The 22,418-nt window shown below is 42.0% G+C and overlaps 1 protein-coding gene across 3 annotated transcripts in view; it reads right to left on the bottom strand.

Annotated features, from left to right (window-relative positions):
- Positions 1-4,040: 4,040 nt before the first annotated feature.
- Positions 4,041-22,418, bottom strand: part of HEATR6 (HEAT repeat containing 6) — a 38,907-nt gene continuing 20,529 nt past the window's right edge. Inside the window, exons 12-20 of one of the 3 annotated variants that reach the window (XM_049860062.1) lie at positions 19,032-19,387; positions 18,096-18,218; positions 17,608-17,694; positions 15,209-15,343; positions 14,302-14,424; positions 12,786-12,910; positions 11,679-11,775; positions 10,399-10,603; positions 4,041-8,038 (exon numbers count right to left, since the gene is read on the bottom strand). In XM_049860062.1, the coding sequence (XP_049716019.1) occupies positions 7,473-8,038; positions 10,399-10,603; positions 11,679-11,775; positions 12,786-12,910; positions 14,302-14,424; positions 15,209-15,343; positions 17,608-17,694; positions 18,096-18,218; positions 19,032-19,387 (1,817 nt within the window). In that variant the 3' untranslated portion in view covers positions 4,041-7,472. Of the gene's footprint in view, positions 10,031-10,398; positions 10,604-11,678; positions 11,776-12,785; positions 12,911-14,301; positions 14,425-15,208; positions 15,344-17,607; positions 17,695-18,095; positions 18,219-19,031; positions 19,388-22,418 lie in introns of all 3 variants that reach the window. The other 2 variants (XM_049860061.1, XM_049860063.1) reach the window with 2 other exon arrangements.

Genomic DNA, 22,418 nt, shown 5'->3' with positions numbered 1-22,418 from the left:
ACACTGACTAAACAAACCTGCCTTTGTTAATTCAATTTGGTAACTTGTTTTTAACAATCACAAAGCTCCTGGCACTGTGCTGGATTCTATTGTGTATATAAAAGAGATTTCAACAAACATACATTGAGCAACTAATACACACAGGAAGTAAGGGTAGTACCAACGGGAAGGAGGCAGTGCCTCTGCCCTTAGGAGGAGCAATCAATGAGTCACACAAATTACCTTGATCTCTCTAAGCCTTAGTTTTTTCAACTGTGTAATGGGATAGTATCTACTTCATACAATTGTGGGGGAGAACAGAGTGTCTTAAATTATAGCTATTATGATCTAACTCAGTCCTTACAATGATAAGTTAGTGGATATTAGTAACCCAGGGTTACAGACAAGGAAACAGGCTCAGTGGGAGGTGAGGTAGTGCAGTGGAAAGAGCAAAGGTTTTGTAGGTGAATCCACCTGGGCTCAGATCCTGGCTTGGCAATTTACTAGCTATGTGATCTTGGACAAGTTACTTAATCTCTTGGAGCTTCACTTTTGGAATCCAAAAAAATGGGAATACTATAATTCACCTCAGAGGGTTGTTGGGAAGATTAGATAATACAGGTGAGGTGCTTTGGCACAGAACAGGTGGTTAGAGAGGTAAGTTCCTTGCCCAAAGCTGCATCGCTAGATTCAAATCCAAGTCTGATTGACCTCTAAGTCCAGGATCTCCTTACCATATCATCCTGCTGACTGGATGAACATGTTGAGGGCAAGGACAGTAACAGAACAGCTTCCAGGAGAGCTTCAGTCATTTATAAGCAGCCCACTTCAGTTCTCCCTCACCCACTTCCAAGTTCTGTTTTAATTAAACAATTTTTATACCAGGCACTCAATAAAGAAGGTGCTACGGACAAAGAGTAGCCCTGGTAATGCAGTCGTTAAGAGCTCAGCTGCTAAGCAAAAGGTGGCAGTTTGAATCCACCAGCTGCTCCTTGGAAACCCTACAGGGCAGTTCTACCCTGTCCTATATGGTCACTATGAATCAGAATTGACTCAGCGGCATCAGGTTTGATTTTGGTATGGACAAAGAAGGAAATGGCACCTATTTCCCAATCCCCCACTGTCTCCTTCCTGGTCTCAGAAGAGGACATTGTCATGGACTGGCATGTTCCCCTGGTTGGATGGGATTTGCAGTGGCTATCACATTAATGGTTTCCTAAACCTTGGCTCTGCTGGGTAGGGTTGCATTTTTCCTGCTCTGGGAGAGCTGGTGACATAACAATGGGTGTTGGGACATTATCTTAACTGGGTGGATACTACACCAATTCCAACAGCCCCTGTCAATGACCAGGGCCAGACTTTCCCTGATTCTTCCTTCCTCTGTCCCTCTCCCCCTTCACCTGTCTGTCAGAACAGAGTCTACTCTTCCCAGCTCTATAAGAAGTGAGGGGCTTATTATTTATTAGCTTATTTTCCTATGAAATCATATTCAGAGGAGTATGTAGGTACCATTAGCTTAACTGTTTTACTTTACTCAGGAAAACAAGTTTAATATGTGAAAACTTTTTTTTTTCCTTGCTAGGTCTTGCTAATTAGTTATCTTTGATTCAGGATATATTTTACATTAAGGTATACTATCTGAACCTTTAATGTAGTTGGTATAACCCTTGCTTCTTTCCAAGAAAATTACAACAAAATTTCTGCAGAAAAGTTCCTAGTTTAAAGGCTATATTGTTTTCCTTCCAAACCCCAGGGTTAGATAATCACACACAAAAATTTAAGAAATAGTCTATAGACACATCCAAGTAGAAATGCCCATAGGTAGCTGAAAATATAAGACCTGAATTCAGGGCTAAAAATGTAGACTTGGGAAGTGGTGGGTAAAACTATTTGCATTGATGCTGTCTTGGTTGGGGTTCCTCCAGAAACTGACTCTGAGAGAAGGATTTGAATGCAAGCAGCTTATTTGAGAAGTGATCCCAGAGGGGAGGGGAGGTGGTGCAGCCCATAAAGGGTCATTATTGAGCCAGCTACCACTGTGGACAATAAGTGAACTGTCGGAGCCAAGGTGGAACTCTTACCTCAGAGCTCAATGATGCCAAACATTTTCCTCCTCTCTCCTACAAAATATCTGTGACCAGTCCCTTTGCTTGTACCCCATATTTCTCTGCTTTTTTTTTACCTAGCTTCTCTTCCTTCTCACCTGACTCAGAGGAATGGATGTTCCCTTTTTCTTACAAATGCCTCCACTTCAACTCTTGATCTAATCCCTTCTCGTCACCTCCAAAATCTCACTCCATCAGTGGTCCCCTGCCATTTTCCAGCTCCTTCTCCACTGACTCCTCTCCCTTTGTCCTAATCCTTCCACTTAGGGTTTCTGTGCCATTAGGTTTCTGTTTTCTCCCTTCTCCCTCCTTGCACTAAGGCTTTTCTCAGAGGTGAATCTGTCAAGCACCTGACATATGGTCTATACACCCTCATTTTAGACACAATTCTATCATAATTTGCTTCTAAAATTTTCTCATCTCTACAAAATGAGAATAATAGTATCTATTTAACAGCAAGGATTAGAGGTTAAATAAATGTCTAGCACAGGGCCTGGTACAAAATAGGCACTTAATACATGGTAGCAACTAATACCACCACTAAGCTTTATTATTAGGGTTTGCAACCCACAGATGATCAGAAACAGAAAATTGTAATAAAGAGGGCTGACGGAGGCAGGTGGTGAATACTAGCAAGAACTGATGGCTGACTCAAGCAAAAGAGAAAAGAAGGAAACCAAAGACTCAAAGAAAAAACTAGTTTACAGGACAAATAGTCTACACAAACCACTGCCTCCTCTACCCTGAGACCAGAACTAGATGGTGCCCGGCTACCACTACCGACCGTTCTAATCTGGGCCACAATAAATGAACCTAATAGAATGGGAGAAAAATGTGGACCAGAACTTCAAATTCATAAAAAAACAAGCAAACAAACAAACAAAAAAATCAGATCTACTGAACTGGTTGAGACTGGAGGACTCCTTTGAAACTACTGCCCTGAGATACTCTCTCAATCTTGAATCGAAACGAACCCAATGCCACCTCGTAGCTAAATAACAAACTGGCTCACAAAATAATACTAACCAAAAGTAGTGACCTTTAAAAAACCCACCTATGTAAGACCAGTCAACAATTACTTTAAAAGAAAGATGAGAACGTAAGGGAGCAGGGAAACTAGATTAACGGAAATGAGACCAAAAAAAAAAAAAAAAATCTTTTTTTTTTTTTTACAACCAGAACGAAAATAAGGAGAATGTTCACACAAATGTTCCAAATATAATCAGTGTCACTGAACAATTTGTGTAGAAATTGTTGAATGGGAACTTAAACTGCTGTGTAAAACGTCACCAAAAAAAAAAAAAAAAAGTGGCAGCCGACAACTTGACGCTGAGGAAGGAAACAGGAAAGTTCTAAAAAGCAGACACAAGAACTCTAAAAAGCAGACACAAGAACTCAAAAAGCGTAGCAATTTGGGACCATTTTTCATAAGAAGTCTGTTTGCCTTAATAGCTCTGGAGGCCTTCCAGTCTTAAGGGACAGTCGCATTATCGGGTGTTTTTAAGAACGACAACTGCAGTTAGTAAGAAGGACTAGTTCTTCAATCTTCACAACATTTTCATTCGGAATATAAAGGGTTTGTCGTAAATGTTGACACTAAATGTTCGACAACAACGAACGGCAGTTGACACTCCCAAGCAAAGGGTGATGCCAAGCCCTATTTAGTCAAGCAGCCAGGGGCAGGAACATTCTTGTCTAGTTGGTCACCTGATGCTGAACTTTCTGTTTTAAAGGCCAATAATTAAAGAATTTGGGACTAGCACAAGAATCAAAGAGCAGTGAGATGAAGAGAATAGGACGCACACACACAGACATGCGGGAAGATAAGAATGTAGTCAGTTAGCACCCACGGGGAAAGGATGGTTTGATTATCCGATCAATGGTGCAGGGCCAACTGGCTAATTGCTTGGAAAGTCATAAAATTACATTTCTGCCTCAGAGTGTACAACAAAACACAATTCTAATGTTTATTAGAGTTATATGCAAATCAACAAAAACTGGAAAACAACATCCAGCAACAGATAATTGGTTAAATTGTGGCATATCAATACTATAGACAACTATCTAGTCATTAAAATCATGTTTTGGAAGAATATTTAATGCTCATGACATTAAGTAAAATAGTAGTCTTCAAAAAAAAGTATATAGCTTACGATCACAATTTTGTAGACTAATTCCCACAATGTATATGGGAGTATGCACCCACCCACACACAGACATACACACACACATCTGGAGTGTTTGAGTCCACCTGTATAGTATATGCTTATACTCACATACATGTGTGTCATGAAAAAATGTCTAGAATGAAACATCAAAATGTTAATAGTGATTATCTCAAGGTATGAGGGTAATTTTAGCTTAACGTATTGCTTTGTTTTTTCCAAATGTTCCACAACACAGATTTATTATTTTTCTAACAATGCTATTTATAAAATTAATCTATGATGACTCTAATATTAAAATATCTTATTTTAAAATAATTTCTTTGGCAAAAGAAAGTATAAACCAGCTTGGGGAGCATATTCCACGAAGGCTGGGAGTCCCGTTGGCCAAGGAGCCCTACTTTTCCCTAATACTCCATCACAAAACGATGTCTAAACATGAGTTTACAAACTCTTCTGGAACTTGGCATCATGTGTAGCCCGTACTTGTCTGGGGAGGAAACCTGCTGGCCCAGTGCTGGCAACCTGCTCCTGTGGCAGGTTAGTGTAGGAGTGGCCCAGGTGATCTCATCTCCATTTCCAGGAGAAAAAATAAAGTTAATGGTTAGCATCTGCACAATTAAAATTTTTCGCTTATAAAATTTTCTTAAAACTTTTGATGCCTGCAGTTACTCTGATATGTTAGAATCTAGTACGAGACTTTATCACATTTAGTCCTGACATATTTAACTTTAAATTACATACATTTAAAACATCACCATTTCAGTATGCACACGTTCTCAAATGAAGACCACAACAGCCTGGGTCTCTGTTTTTCACTAGTTCTCCCGGTGATTCTGAAACACACCAGCTTGCGACCCACTCTTGTTGCACGTTCTAAAGTAGAGGGGCTCAAACTTAGTTGTCATTAAAATCCCTAGTCCGGGTTCTAACATTCCCAATGCCGAGATCACATCCCATAGTACCTAACTCAGAATCTGGAGGTGTGGCCTGTGTATCTGTATTTTTTTTAAGCTCTCCTGGTGATTCCAATGTGCAGCCAGCTCTGAGAACCAGTGTTCTAATGAGAGCAACCAGATACACAGGAGCTGCAGTTCCCGAACCTGGGAAACAGTTGTCAAAAATGCGGAGTCTGAATGACTTTATGTTCTCTGTCTCCATCTGCTGGCCATTCCACCACATTGCGATAATTTACCTACACAATTTGGGTATTTGAGGCAATGCAGCTTCTTTAAGTTTACAAAAACAATCAAAGAGAACCAAGAAGAGCTGACATTTTAGAAAAATACACAATATGCTCTTGTAAATAACAGAAAGGTCTAAGAATTATGATTTTATGGCCACACGTACGAAGATTATAAAAACGTGGAGGAAAAATGTAAATTATTAGATGGTATCTTTGGTTTAAGATTTTCACCCAAAGGAAGGGGAGGCATGCCTCTCTGGGAGTCTTCCTAGATCTCCTAGCGTATGTGTAGAGTTTGAAATAGTACACTTAACATTATAATACAATTTTACATTTGGAAAACAAAAGAAAAAGGCCCTTCAATCTTTTATCCTCTTAATACAAATAACACAAGATAGAGTTTCAAGTAACGGGTAAATTCACTGGCGTTGGAATCCAAAAGCCTGGTTCAAGTACAACTCTGCTACCTCCTAACTCTCTATTCCTGCAGGTCACCTACATTGTTCTTCTGCTGACTGTATCTGTAGAATGGGGATAACAACAATAACTGCCTCAGAGATTGCTGTGGGGATGAAGTGCAATAATGAATTTAGGAGCAAGGCGCAATGCTTGGTAAGAAAAGGCAGCCAATAAACGTTAGTTATTACCATGGTGCTTACGTAGAAGGTAGACCCTATCTTTCAGGTACCAGTGATTCGTGGGGGAGGAGGTGGTTTTCATTCACTCAAAAGATATATCTAGTCCTACCATACCTGGCACATCCTTGCCCCGCCCCTAACCCCTGGCAACCACTGACGTATTCTTGTCACTATAGTTCTGCCTTTTCCATAGTATCATATAAACATAAACACACATTATGTAACCTTTTAAGACCGGCTTCTTTCATTCAGCAAAACGCCTCTGAGATTCCTCCACGTTGTTATGTATATCAACAATTAACGCAGCATTCAGTCCACTGTATCACTGTACCAGTCTGTTTATCCATTTACCCACGGAAGGAAACTTCAGGTGGTTGCTGGGCTGTGGGGAGGCACGTTCCAGAGTTGGTACTCGGGGAGCTCAGTGCAGCAGCTATTTACCAACCTGTACGGAGCTGTTTCAGTCCCTTAGCAACTGGTGCAGCTGTACACTGCAAATTGGCTGAACATCCACTCTGCCTACAGCTTTCTATAAATGGCAACGTGATAAAAACAAGACTCTGCACCCTACTTTTCATTAGTTTATTATAAAAAAGGAAAATAATTCCCAGAAACACAATATAGAGATAAACAGCTGCTGCTGAGTCGACTCGGATTCATGGTAACCTTACGTACAACAGAAGGAAACTCTGCCTGGTCCTGTGTCACCCTCATGATCACTGGCCTGTTCGAGGCCATCACTGCAGCTACTGTTGTCGGTTCATGCCACCAAGGGTCTCCCTCGCCCTGCCGGCCCTCTCCTTCACCAAACATGATGTCCTCCTGCAGCAACTGATCCCTCCTGATGACGTGTCCAAAACAAGTGAGTCGGACAATGTTCTGTTGTGTCCATAAGGTTGTCATTGTCTAATTTTTGGAAGCAAATTGCCAGGCCTTTCTTTCTAGTCTCTTAAGTCTTGAAACTCGGCTGAAACCTATCCACCATGGGTAACCCTGCTGATACTTGAAATACTGGTGGCATAACTTCCAGCATTACATCAACACACAAGCCACCACAGTATGACAAACTGGCAGATATTCTATCGATTTTTTTTTCTGAGACTAAATACTCTTCCCAGCCCCTCTCCCCACATCTGCTTGGTCTACACTACAACCCGGCTCCTTAGCAGCTGGTGGCACGGGTCAGAGGTCCCAACCAACCAGAACACGGCCAAAGCAGGGGAACCACTTTCGTAAGTGGCTGAGCCCTTTGAGAAACCTTTAAATAGCGGCTAACTCATTCTAAATGAATATTGGGTGGACTGTTTTTCTGCCCCTAAGATTAGAGCCCACATATCAGGTGCCTGAGTGCGGGTCTTCCTAGTACCACACTGGACATCCAGAAAGTATGGTGAAATGCTCAGCGATCTGTTAACCCAAGGAGTGCCACTTGTGATCCAGCTGAGTCTAAATAAACAGTCAGGATATCTTCTAAGTAGCCCATGATGGCCCTTTTGGCTGTGTCTCCAGCCAGTGCCTGGATGCTGCCTATGTGCTCCAGGGCCGCCTTTACCATTTGGTCTCTTTCCTGCGGGCTGTGGGGTGTTCCGGTGTCATCTCCTTCAGCTCCTGATTTTAAAAACTGTAGGATATAGGACTGGATCATGTCCCCATTCTGTTCAAGGGCTTCTTTGATGCAGGGCAGGTCTGAGGCGCTGGCCAAGCTCAAGAGGTGAATCAGAGCCTGGCAGATTTGGGTCCGTAGGCTGGCACAATACTTGAATTCCAAAAAGTCCGTGGTGTCTTGGCTCTTCTGTAAGGCTGTGACCAGTGCATTCCAGATCTGTGTGTACTGCTCAGTGGACCCATACTGCTCTCGCTTGCCTGGGATGGAAAGGGCAGTGGCAGATTTGATGCGCACTTTGAAGTTCTTGCATGTCGTCACAACCGATGTGAGTGCACTGTAGGCCCGGGAGGTCCACGAGGCTGTTCCTAGAAAGGATCCGTAGTCATTAAATCAAGTGAAGGCTTAGATACAAGTGGGGGCATGGGGACCGAAGGAAGTATATACACTAGTGCTCCAGTTAGTCATTTCCTGTTTTCATTCTTACAATACTCCTATAGAATCAGGGTGGTGAGTGACTAACTGTGGGACCCTGGGTAAATGGCAATGTACCTGCCCCCAGGCCTTCCCTTTCCCTAGACCAGCTAGCTACCCTAAATAGGTAGCCTCTGATGACCTAGAAGAAGGCTTCTTTTTCCCCTTTGGGAAGATGGCCTCCAGAGAGGGGTGAGGTTTGGTGAGAGGAGCATGGACTGAATTGTAGCCTCTGAGCAGTGCGCAAACCATGTAACTGCAAGCGGCAGCCTTGGGCACGGCAGTAAAAAATACGCCCTCCCCCTCCCACTGGATTAGCATCCAGACACTGCTCTGGCCATGCGAAGTCATGCATTTTATCCCAAAGAAAGAGAAAACTTCTAATTCTGAGAAGATGCGAGATTTCTGTGTTTTCTCTCTTCCTGCAGGCCCCAGGAAATCAGCCCACCCTTCTCACCTGTCACCACTACCCACTCCATTTTGGGGGGTCATCATTCCTCAAGATGGACAACAGTGGTGTAGAATGCAGCTTCCCTAACTCTACCAGCCCTTCCCAGCATTTTTGTTCCCTTCAAGGATAGGAAAGCAGGCCCCTTCCATTTTGTGGATGTTACTGCCATTTACAACAGGCTACCGTTGGAGGTGCTAGAGTCTCTCATACACTGTCCTAATCACCGTCCGCAGTCTATTTCCTGACTCCCTTTTCTTAGGTGGTTCCTCACGCCTCTGCCACTGGATTCTTTTCAGTCCATCAAACCTTCTGCCTCCTTAAACCCCCTTCTTCCCCTCAGTCATGCACTCCCCTTTCTTTAGGTCAGCTTCTCTCTCTCCAGTAACCAGAAGGCAAGGATCACACAGGGTAAGGCAGGAAACAAGCCTGCAGTTCCCTGGTTTCAAGGACTTCTTGGCTCTCCAGGAGGCAGACATCCACCTCAATGAGCTCCAACCCCACGTAGGATAGGTCACCTTAGGTGATTTCCTCACTGGAAGAAGCTGTGAGGTTATTTCTCTAATGGCTCCCAGCTGACTGGTCAGCCTGGCCACTTTCAGAAATGAAAGGGGAGCAGAGTGAGGGTCCCCTAATCTGATGCATACGTCGCTGGTTCAGAATGACTGTCTCCTTTCCAGGAACGCACACCATGTATCAAATCTTGTCACAGAGACAAATGTGTAAGAAAAATGCTGGCATTTAAAGTACATGGGATTTGGAGGTGATGACCCATAAGCATAAGCCGCTGTTAGCTACTGAGTGTAGAGCAATGTGTACATTACTCAGAGACAGAGGTCCTCCTTACAGCAGCATTCCACTTCTCTACCAAGGCTCACAAAGGACTTCCAATTTGTATCCTCTTTATTCCATGCTAGTTTTTTCCTTTATCTTATCCTGATTATTAAAATAATATACACTCATTGTAGAAAATTTAGAAAAAGAAATCAGAAAAAGTCCTACTCATCTTCCTATCCACAGGCAACCACTGTTAATAATTAGGCCAGTTTCCTTTTAGTCTTTTTTTTCTGCCTATTTATTGAGATCATACTGTAGAAAATTTCATATCCTGCTTTAGTTTGCTTAACATCAAAAGTATTTTCCCATATTACCGGAAATTCTTTGTAAACACCATTTTAAATGGCAACAAGATATTCCATTAAAAATACACACACACACACACACACACATATATATATATAATGAATAAGGAAGACCAAAGAATTGTTGCCTTTGAATTGTGGTGTTTGTGAAGAATACTAAATATACCATGGACTGTCAAAAGAACGAACATACCTGTCTTGGAAGAAGTACAACCAGAATGCTCCTTGGAAGCAAGACTGGCGAGATGTGTCTCATGTACTTTGGACATGTTATCAGGAGGAACCAGTCCCTGGAGAAGGGCATCATGCTTAGTAGAGGGTCAGCAAAAAAGAGGAAGACCCTCAACGAGATGGACTGATACAGCTGCTGCAACAATGGGCTCAAGCATAACAGTTGTGAGGACAGAGCAGGACCATGCAGTGTTTCATTCTGCTGCACGTAGGGTGCTATGAGTCGGAACTGACTCAACGGCACCTAACGACTACAACAATGCATGAGGATTTATTAACCATTCCTCTGAAGTTGGGCATCCAGTATGTTTCCATTGTTCCTAACACTGTGATAAACACCACTGTGACAAGCATCTTTAACAACAATGTAAGACTGGTGTGTGCTATCCAAAGAGGTCCTCCCCAAGAGAGAAGGAAACTTTCTTACCTAACGGAAGAGCAGGATTTTTAAATACATTTCCCAACGCATAACAAGCATTCCATCGGACTTTCATGGCAGCCTCAACTAGAACAGTAGAAATTAGGGCCTGGATAGACTCCTCGATGATTTCAGTAAATCTGGGTTTTTCTATATGAGATGGCTGCAGAAAATGAAGCAAATTTCCAAGGGCCCGGACTGCATTACTCTTTACCTAGAATAAAATGTAAAAGCATTTGAAACCTGTTTTGCCAGAGATGTTTCAAAAACCAAAATTTCAGCTTTAAAAAATGCCCGAAGTCCTAGACTTCTTAAAGCCAGAAAGCTAGTGAAAAACGTACACCATAAAGGTGGCAGAGATCCACTATTTGCCAGCTCTTGGAACTCTGCAAAGTCTTGTCTGGTGACACTGTGAACCATCCTACAAAAACTCCTCTCCCTTATTTTTTTAGTGCTTAAGTGGACCTCCGAGATTATCTAGTCTATCTTCCCCATTTTAGAGAGAGGGCTGCAAGGCCCAGGGTAATAGGACAACACTGGTCCATAGCAAGACTAGGAGCAGAAGGTAGACTTTTCTACTAAAGATTCTCTGCCCTTGCGGCCTATTAGAATCATCTTGGGAGTTTAAAAAAACAAAACAAAACAATTCCCAGGCCCCAACCCCAGAAAATCTGATTAAATTAGTTTGAGGGGGGCTTCCAGGGGATTATTGGGTTTTCAGTCCTTGATATGGGTCATATACTGGGCTAAGTGCTTTAACATAAGGCATCTCAGAGTCCAGTGAGGTATATGTAACTATTTCCATGTTATAGGTGAGAGTACTGAACCTCAGAGAAGTTACATAATGCAGCAAAGGTCTCCTAGCCAGGGTTTAAATCCATGTCTACCTGATCTTAGAGCCCAGGTCTGTTTTTTAAACTCATTTGTATAATGGGCTATTCAAAGCCAAGGGCTCATCTTTCTAACTTGTCAATTCTACTTGAAGATTTTTTGGGGAAAAATATAGATTAATATTAATCTATTTAATTAATCTTAATGTTAAAACAAACATGGATATTATGAAGTACTATTACAATGGGTATTGTTTGTTTTCACGAAACAGGAGACAGTAAATAAACTGTAAAGGTGTGGCGTGGCCCCCCCTCTACCCCTAGAGGATAGCTTCAATCTCCTTGGAATAGGGGTAAATTTGGTGGGACAGTTTGAGGAACATCACACTCCAGGCTGGGATAACACTACAATACACTAAGTATCTAAATGAGAAATATGAGGTTTTGCTGAGATTCTACCTTGTCTTTATCCTTGGATGCTTCTATAGCTGATCGCAACATTTTCAAGAGCAGGAGGCCAGAGAACTCTTCCTGGAAACTTGGGTCTGGTGTTTCCCTACTCCACCAAAAGCAGGCGAAATATGTAAAAAAGTAAAATCCATGTATATATAAAATGTATTCACTTAGTGTAGCTAGAAGAACTTCAAGAAAACAGCTCAACAAATCTGTTCAGATTATACCAAGAACTTGCAGTTTATACCTTCTGACCCCGTAGGCCCACGTCTAGGAAAGCATGCAGAAGAACATCTCAAAATGGAGATTTCATGCACAAAAAAGTTCACTGCATATAAAAGCCTAATGCTATAAACAGGCTAAATGTTTAATAACAGAAGAATCGTTAAATAATTATCGCACAGGCATAGATAGTGCAATATTACATGATAATAAAAGTCCAGAAAACAGGAGGATGCTTGTACATATTATATGCCAGAGTTAACAAAAAGCAGGACACTTGTGTGTCCACAACTGCCTTTGGGGAGGGAGCTACGGGGTCAGAGTAGGAGAAAGCCTTTACACTAATATCCCTTTGCATTGTTAAAAAAAAAATTTTAAACCTGTGGATATATGACTTAAAAAAATATAAACACTATATTTAAAAAAGTAGGACAACCATTACTAAGGTTTTAGATTTCTACTTTTGTATCTTCCACATTTTCTATAACGTGGATATAATATAGCAACACAGCATTTTATATATATATATATATTTATCTCTTAATATATTGGAGTCCCTGGATGGTGCAAACTACTAACGAAAAAGTTGGCGGTTCAAGCCCATCCGGAGGCCTGGCAATCTGCTTCCGAAAGATCACAGCCGTGAAAAGCCTACGGAGCAGCTCTAGTCTGCACACGTGGGGTCACCAGGAGCCGGAAACTAACGGCAACGAACAACAACAACTCAGATACGTTCCTAGTACACATTAGGAGTAGCCTGTTAATGCTGTTACTGCAGAGGGCTGCATAACGCGGGAGAATTACTGCCAATTCTTTCGTGTGAAGGACCAAAGATATCCCTTGGGACCTCAGTCTCGTAAGTCCCCTAGGAAAACAAGCTCTGTCACCTACATGTTGATAATCAGAGCGTCCGTCAGATTCCCCAGGGACCAGGCTGCTTTGGCCCGGACGTTCGGAGACTTGTCTTGAAGCGACCTCAGCACTGCATTTGCAGTGTCTGCAACGAATATGACGTCCTAGAAGACAGACAAAGCAGAACAGAATACTGTGGCCCCTTTAGGGGTTCACACTGGCATATTCGAAATTCTCAAATTTATTTTCAGATAAAGCTATAATCCTTTACCGCAAATTTCTACTCGGAAATCAAAATTCATTTATTCCACCAACCTACTGTTCTTCTGGTTTATTTTAATTTGGACACACATTAAAATCCCAAGGGAATCTCTCCCACAATTTTGGTATGAGCTTAGGGATTTTGCTCTTGTGAACATCTTGTAATCTGCTACGTGGTAGGGAACAGTATAAATCCAATCCCAAAACGTGGGGATAGGTCCAGTCCTCACATTCCCACTTCACCCTTTTGCCAGCCACCCACGTAGCATTTTCTCTTCTACTCTAGCCACCCACAGCTGGGTCAGAGTTCACAAGTTAAAAGGACATCGTCCCTCAGATTGCCAAACAGGCAGACACCAGTTGTAAGTTTGGGGAACCCACATGACACCCTTACTTTCTGACCCACTGGCTCCTAATGCCCCATGAGATTCAGTAATTCTCTGGAACGACCCACAGAAATCACAGGGAGTAAACCTTACTTATGGCCACAGATTTACTATAGCTGAAAATGACATAAATGAATATACATATAGGGTAAGGTCTGGGAGGGGTACCGGCATGTAGCTTCCATGTCCTAAAAGGACGCACTACCCTCCCGAGACCAGATATTATCACCAACCAGGAAGTTCACCTGAGCCTTAGAGCTCAGGGCTTTTTACTGGCCACATCACGTCGTTATGATAGGTTACATCATACCTCCTGAGGCTAGTCAACATCAGACCACCAGGTGGTACCTCTTGGTCTACTCAGTCCCCATTCATTAGCCTCAGATGTGGTCTAGCTCTCAGGAACCAAGAACAAAGGCCAAATTGCTTTCTGTACCTTACATCTGGCCTGTGATAGATATTTTTGACTTCTGTGCTTAGACCGATTTTCACCTTGGGAAACAATGTTCTGACAATGAAATGCATTCCTAAAATACACTGTATGATTATATACTTCTGGGTGAGATAAGTGTGAAGTAAGAGTGAATGCAAAAATAATTTCCTTTTAAGTAAAAGGTATATAACGCTCCAAATTCTTACTATCACACAGCAACATCCTATTTCATTTTTATTTAATCATGCAATAATTTAAGCATTTACTGGGACACTTAGGGTCCCAGGGAGTGTGCTAACTAAAGAATAAATGAATTACAGGCATTACTATATTTTAGTAGCAATTGAGGAAACCAGATTTCAAAGCAATTTAATTTCCTTTTACTGTCCAATTCAGGGGCTCCATCAACATTAAAAAAAAGCAGTGATACGGATTATAAAAGAGACAGAGAAGAGCTAAATAGACTAATTCTGACCTGTCTGAGACAAGGAAAAAGCACGTAGACTCCAAGGGCCCGGGATGTTGCAGCTTTCACCAAACGGTTCTTATTGTCATTCAGCCCAAGCAACATCGTGATGCATAGGATCTGCCTGTCATTCTGCAGTAAGGAAGGGTGACAAAGGAAAAGTGAGAATGAAACAGCTATGAGCCAATGTCTTCAACATGTGACCAAAATATCTGTATTTGAGTCCATATTCAGGAACTGAACACAACTGTGACCCTAAGGCTACCTTTGTTAAAGAGCAAAGGTTCAATTCAGATTCAACCATCACCTAAGCACACACTTTGTAGAGGGTACACGCAGTATCTGTTATCACATTTAATCTGTACAACCTTCTACTTCATTAAAGCTGCTTCCTTTGTAAAAGTTCCTTTATATAATAAGAAAAATAGATGCAAATGCCATTTAGGACTGATGAAAATTAGCTGTTTGAATACAGTATGTGCTGGGTACCAAGCTAAGTATTTTCACATACTTTATAATATTTCTTACATTATCCCCATCTTATAGAGAGTAAAACGAAATTTTCAGGGAAGTTAAGATAATCAAATCAGAGTACAAGAGTTACGATTCAAAGCTAGGTTTTTCTAACTCTCAATTTTGAAATTATCCTGAAACCTCCCTGACTTTAAAACTTCAAGTGCTCCTCTCACTTGTACCGTCTACCTTCTAAAGCACAGGGGGAAAAGTCTCTCTAGGTACATTACGGTTTACTTTCAGTTTTTCCATCTGCTGCTCCCCACTTCCCTCTCTCCATTCTCAAATAGAGTAAGACCTTTTCCTCACAAATGATGTTGGAGACTGGTACAAGTGAACAAGAAACTCAAACTCTGATGCTTGGAAGCATGATTTAATGATGAACCAGTGCCCCTAAAGTTACCGGCAGAATGCTGAAGGCCTCTGGCAAGATGGACGACAGGGCATCACAGGCGCTCGCCTGAAGAGTCGGATGTTCAGAATTCTGGAGCGCTTTGGGTAAAGGGCCGTTCAGCATCATAGTCCAGAATGTCACCACCTGGAATGGAAGCACAGCTCAAGCCAGCCCAAGAGACAACAGGCAGACATACTTGACACTAAGCCTATCAGAAGTGACTGTAGGAATGAAAGGTTTCTCCTTACAGTAGTGGCTTTTTGTAACTGCTTTCACTGGCTCTTCTTCCACAGTGATGAAAAGAACTTTAGAAAACAACTAGTTGAATCCTTTCATTTTACTGATTAGGAATCTACAGCTGATGAAATTAAGCAGCAACAGTGACAATAATCATGAGGATGAGGATGACAGTAGCAACAACAGCTAAGGTTTTCCTGAGAACTCACTATATGCCAGGCACTGTTCTAAGTGCTTTATACATATCAACTCATTTTAATCCTTAGCACAACTAAATGAAACATTATCCCCATTTTTCGCACAAGGAACTGAGGCACAAAGAGATAAGGCAACTTGCTAATAGGCAGCAGCAGAGCTGGATTAGAATCCGTATCAGCTGATACCCAACTAGGGCTCAGGGCTCAGGGCCCAGGGCCCCAGAGCAGCCCAGAGGCTGTGTGCACGGGATCCAGAGGCAGAGGTTGGGTCAAGTCCCTCAGCTGCTGCTTTCTGCCTCTGCAGCCTCAGTTGAGTCACTTAACCTGTCTAAGCTTTAGTTCCTCTTCAATAAAACAGGGCAAAGACATCTATTTGAGTGTGTGTGATAATTAAATGTAATAGTTGTGTATAAAGTTCCTAGAGTGGGCACTCTTAAATTCAATACTAGGCTCTATTTTAAGCACCTTGAACAACCATCTCACTCTAAAACCCCTCAAGGTAGGCATCTGAATGGCATCTTTAACAGTTTCCTGCCCATGTCCAAGGATGCCTTACAAAAAATCTGCACTAGAATGTCCGTTTGCAAATCTGTTTTGGTGTCTCCAGTTTGTGTTCCATGGACCTAGTCCTGGATTTTGCTGTGTACCCTATGGGCCAGTTCTGTCCTCCCACCAACCCCAGACCCCGGAAGCCTGGTTTTGGCCTTCCCTGCCCAATCTAGCAGAAGGATGTGGACAGAAGGTATGGGTGCCAGTCTCTAAGAAGGCCCACAATAATTTCTGCCTCCCCTGGGCAGTTTCCTTCCACACGGAATAGTGCTGACCTGTGTAACCAATAGGACGTTGAGGAAATGATGGTGTGAAACCTCCAAAGCGTCCATGACCACAGCATCCACCTTGTGCTCTCCTTCTCGGATCACTTAACTCTGGGAGAAGCCAAGAGGACACCCAAACAGCCTTATGGAGGGGTCCTCATGGGGGGAGCTGAGTGAGGTTTCCTGCCAACAGCAGCACTAGCTTGCCAGGTATTGAGTGAGCCACCTTAGAAGAGGATTCTCCAGCCTCAGTTGAGCCTTCAGATGATTTCAACCCTGGAATGTCTCAAGTCTGTGGGTCAGGCAAGAGGCTTCTCCAGCCTCTACAACCACGTGAGTCATTTCCTTGATGTAATCTCTCCCCATATGTATTTATACGCCTTACTGGCTTTCTTTCTGTAGAGAATCCAGCCTAAGGTTTAAAGGTTATCTCAGGGCAATAGTTTCAGGACAGGGTTAGAGATTCTTAATTCACTGCAAGGATGACGGAAGCTGTGAAGGGAAGAGGTAAGACGAGGGGGAAGGAGGAGAAAACATCACTGATGTTGAACTGATTTTGCTTTTGGTACCAGGTAGAAGCCTTTTTTGGTGGAGTCACGTGTCCCTTCTCCAAAGAACTGGCACAGAGTGGAAACAACAGAAACAAGCAGAGATCACAGGAATTTAAGACAAATCATGGGCAGGTTAAGAGAACTAACATTCATTGGGCACTACTATGTGCCAAGGTCATTACATTTCACTCAACAGCTGTGTGAGGTAAGGATTCTGACTCTTCTTTATAATGACGAAACTCTGCTCATAACCACATTGCCATGAAGTAGTGCTCCCCAGATTTGAGCCCATGCCTTCTGACTCCAAGGTCTTGGTTCTTCCCACCAGTCTTGAGCATGCTGAATAACCAAACTAGGCTGGTTTTAGGCAAAAGAAATACTGGTTTTCCCACTGCTGGCTGGACATAATCCTACCACACACTGAACTGCAAATAAACCGACATGCCAGTAAAACCTATTCATGCTAGTTTTCCATCATCCTAGATTATAAACCATCATTTTTATCACTGGAAGAAACCATGCCATCTACTCCACTTTATCACTGAGCCTCAAAATAAAGACACAAGTGAAGAACTAAGAAAACAAACTACAAATTCACATTTACTTACTAAAAGGACTGGCACTCTCTGATCAGGTGCTATGGTAGAATCTGGTTTGTACTGTTGTATTAAGCCTGTACCCAATTCTTCCAGAAGCTGCCAAGATAAAAAAAGAGAGAGATTATCGAAACAATGGAGTAGAACTATGGAGGTTACAAACAACTTCACTTTGGTTTGGAGATTACCCCAAATCAATGGAAAAAAGAACTTCCAATTGCTTTTCTTTCATTTCTCAGTAACTCCTATCTCAGAGGCATTCTTCCCAAGAGCAAAATCACTACCTATATATTGTTAATTTACTACCAAGTCAATTCTTTGGGTTTATACGTAGAACTGAAAATACAGGAATATCTGACTTCCTTACCAGAAATACCATCCGTAAAAATATTTGTATTCAAACCTTCCTTAGGAAACCTCAGAATTGATGGACATACATCAGAAGCAAGATACATAAAATGAAGAGGAAAAAAGGCAGGTAGCTTTTAGTAAGATATTACCTTTGCTCCATGAAGCTGAATGGATGGATCTGCTTCCCCCATGCACTTGCAAATCACCTCTCCAAGCTCCATCAAGTAGACCTGAGCCATTGAAAAGTAGCCCCTTGCCAGATGAGCCAACACCTGCCAAGAGAACAGTGGCAGGGAATTAACCTCGTGACCTGAATTCAGGGCTGAGATATACAGAAGTGTTTCAGTATTTCACAAATCAGTCATACTTAACAAGGGCTACAATCTGATGTTGAATGAAATGAAGAATGACTATTTTTTTCCTGATTAAAACCAATTAACCATACCACATAATTTTATGGTGCTTTACAGTTTGTAAAATGTTTTTCATTAATATGATCTCATTTGAGCCTTGGAACAATTCTTTGAGATAGTGAATTTTTCAAGCTGAGAAATCTAAGGCTGAAAAGGCTGAAGAACGTATTTCATGCCATACAGATAATCAGCAGAGAACTCAGGGTGAAGTCAGTGTCTTAGATCCTATTCATATAGGAAAAGCAAGTATTTTTATCTAGGGTTGTTTATCTCCTTTGAGGGAACAATTATTTTGTCTTCTCTAAGCAGCAGATACAAGACCTGAGAGAAGTTTATAGAGAATTAAACATTTAATTTGCAGAAATCAAAAAAGATTAATGGTACAATTTCTTTCAGAATTGCTATATAATCTATTATACCCACCTGTCATATTCATACAATACCTGAGATGACTAAAGTAACATGCAACAAGAACAAAAGAGTGAATCTTGACATTTTACAACCAAGAATCTTTCAAAACAAAACAACAAAACAAACCACCTCTACCTAAAACGCAACTCCCAGTAATACCACGAGCACATGGCTTCATTTTCCTGGACTCACTTCTCACAATCACCTAAGGAGGAGGAATGGTTACCTCTACTTCAAAGATGAGGAAATGAAACCTCCTACCTGTAAGGCCTCCAGTCGCATGGGGGACGGTTCATAGGTACTTCCTGCTGCAGAGCCAGCCTCACTACCTGAACAGGAATCCTCCTTGGGCAATACAACAATGGAAATGCAAAGTCGAATAAGCCAGCAGGGCTCTGAAGACCCCCTTGGTGAGTTAACTGTGGTTTCTTCTTGAGAGGTTCCTGAGGGGGCTTTCTTCCACCAATCAGGAAGACTCGGATGTGGAGTTGCTGAACTGCTATTACTGAGTCCAGAAGAACACGGCTGTTGTAAAAGCAGCTGAACTTCAGGTAAAGGTGCATGAGTGGACACTATGGCTCCCAAAAGCGTGAGGCTTGACACACGAACATTTACATCTGCCAAAGGAAACAGTAAGAACCTATTAGCATGGGATCACAGTTATCACCACTAAGGATCATAACTGTCTCTGTAGGCAGCTGAAACTTAGGGGACTCTTGTTTAACCTGAATCTACCTAAACCTCTAGACTTAACTTGCAGTTGAAAGGAAATAACCTCGGACAGAAGTATAAGTTTAAACAACACTGTGAAGAAACAATCACACAAATCCGGAAGGTGAGACATTCTGTAAGACAACTGGCTTGGACTCTTTCAAAAATCAGTGTCATGGCGGGGGGGGGGGGGGGAGGGGCAGAGGTTGGGGGACTACTCTAAATTAAAAGAGGCTAAAGGGACACAGTACCATTGGTTCCTGATCATATATGCCACCTCTTGAAATGGTTGAGCATCGACTAATTCTTTTTGGTATAATGACTCTGTGTATTCCTTCCATCTTCTTTTGATGCTTCCTGCGTCATTTAATATTTTCCCCATAGAATCCTTCACTGTTGCAACTCGAGCCTTGAATTTTTTCTTTAGTTCAGCTTGAGAAACGCCAAGCGTGTTCTTCCCTTTTGGTTTTCCATTTCCAGCTCTTTACACATGTCATTATAATACTTTACTTCGTCTTCTCGAGACACCCTTTGAAATCTTCTGTTCAGTTCTTTTACGTCCTCAATTCTTCCTTTTGCTTTAGCCGCTCGATGTTCGAAAGCAAGTTTCAGAGTCTCCTCTGACATCCATCTTGGTCTTTTCTTTCTTTCCTGTCTTTTCAAAGACCTTTTGCTTTCTTTACGGATGATGTCCTTGATGTCATTCCACAACTCGTCTGGTCTTTGGTCACTAGAGTTCAATGCATCAAATCTATTCTTCAGATGGTCTCTAAATTCAGGTGGGATGTACTAAAGGTCATATTTTGGCTCTCGTGGACTTGCTCTGATTTTCTTCAGTTTCAGCTTGAACTTGCATATGAGCAATTGATGGTCTCTTCCACAGTAGGCCCCTGGCCTTGTTCTGACTGATGATACTGAGCCTTTCCATCGTCTCTTTCCACAGATGTAGTCCATTTGATTTCTGTGTGTTCCATCTGGCTAGGTCCATGTGTATAGTCACTGTTTATGTTGGTGAAAGAAGATATCTGCAATAAAGAAGTCGTTGGTCTTGCAAAATTCTATCATTCGATCTCCGGCATTGTGTCTATCATCAAGGCTGTATTTTCCAACTATTGATCCTTCTTTGTTTCCAACTTTCGCATTCCAATTGCCAGTAATTATCAATGCATCTTGATTGCATGTTTGATCAATTTCAGACTGTAGCAGCTGATAAAAACCTTCTATTTCTTCATCTTTGGCCCTAGTGGTTGGTGCATAAATTTGAATAAGTCGTATTAACTGGTCTTCCTTGCAGGTGTATAGATATTATCCTATCACTGATAGCGTTGTACTTCAGGATAGATCTTGAAACGTTCTTTTCGACGATGAATGCGACACCATTCCTCTTCAAGTTGTCATTCCCAGTATAGAAGATTACATGATTGTCCGATTCAAAATAGCCAATACCAGTCCATTTCAGCTAATGCCTAGGATATCTATGTTTATGCTTTCCATTTCATTTTTGATGATTTCTAATTTTCCTAGATTCATACTTCGTACATGCCAGAGTCCGATTATTAATGGATGTTTGCAGCTGTTTCTTCTCATTTTGAGTCATGCCACATTAGCTTATGAAGGTTCCGAAAGCTTTACTCCATCCACATCATTAAGGTCGACCCTACTTTGAGGAGGCAGCTCTTCCCCAGTCATCTTTTGAGTGCCTTCCAACCTGAGGGGGGCTCATCTTCCAGCACTGTATCAGACAATGTTCCGCTGCTTTTCATAAGGTTTTCACTGGCTAATACTTTTCAGAAGTAGACTGCCAGGTCCTTCTTCCCAGCCTTAGTCTGGAAGCTCAGCTGAAACCTGTCCTCCATGGGTGACCCTGCTGGTGTCTGAATACTGGTGGCATAGCTTCCAGCATCACAGCAAGACATAAGCCCCCATAGTACAACAAACTTACACAGCGGCTACAACAATGAGCTCAAGCGTAATAACGACTGTATAAGGATGGCTCAGGACCTGGCAGTGTTTCATTCTGTTGTGTGCAGGGTCACCATCATTTGGAACTGACTCAACAGCACCTAGCAACAACAACAACAAAGGGACACAACCACTAAAGGCAATGCATGAAGCATGAATAAATCCTAGTTTTAAAAGGAAGCTATAGAAGACTTTTTAGGACATGTGGAGAAATTTGAATGTGGACTAGACATCAGACGATGATGTTGTAAGGTTGTTAAGTATCGTTGAGTCGGCTCCAACTTGCAGCAACCTTATGCACAACAGAACAAAACACTGCCCAGTCTTGCACCATCCTCACAATCGTTTATACTTGAGCCCATTGTTGCAGCCACTTTGTCAATGCATCTCATTGAGGGTCTTCCTCTTTTTCACTGACCCACTACTTTACCAAGCATGTGCTCTTCTCCAGGTACTCATCTTTTCTGATAACATGTCCAAAGTACATGAGACATAAACTCACCATCCTTGCTTCTAAGGAGCATTCTGGCTGTACTTCTTCCAAGACAAATCTGTTCATTCTTTTGGCAGTCCACGGAATATTCAACACAATTCAAAGGCATCAGTTCTTCTCTGGTCTTCCTTATTTAGCCCTGCTTTTGCATGCATATGAGGTGATTGAAAACACCATGGCTTGGGTCAGGTGCACCTTACTCTTCAAGGGGGCATTTTGCTTTTTAACACTTTAAAGAGGTCTTCTGCAGCAGATCTGTCCAATGCAATGCGTCTTCTGATTTCTTGACGGCTGCCTCCATGGGTGTTGATTGTGGATTCAAGTAAAATGAAATCCTTGACAACTTCAATCTTTTCTCTGTTTATCATGATGTTGCTTACCGGTTCGGTTGTGAGGATTTTTGTTTTATGTTGAAGTGTAATCCATACTGAAGGCTGTGGTCTTTGATCTTCATCAGTAAGTGCTTCAAGTTCTCTTCACTT

The sequence above is a fragment of the Elephas maximus genome, chromosome 19 (assembly GCF_024166365.1).
Source record: "Elephas maximus indicus isolate mEleMax1 chromosome 19, mEleMax1 primary haplotype, whole genome shotgun sequence".
Taxonomy (NCBI): Eukaryota; Metazoa; Chordata; class Mammalia; order Proboscidea; family Elephantidae; genus Elephas; species Elephas maximus.
This window is presented reverse-complemented; position numbering and strand designations above follow the sequence as displayed.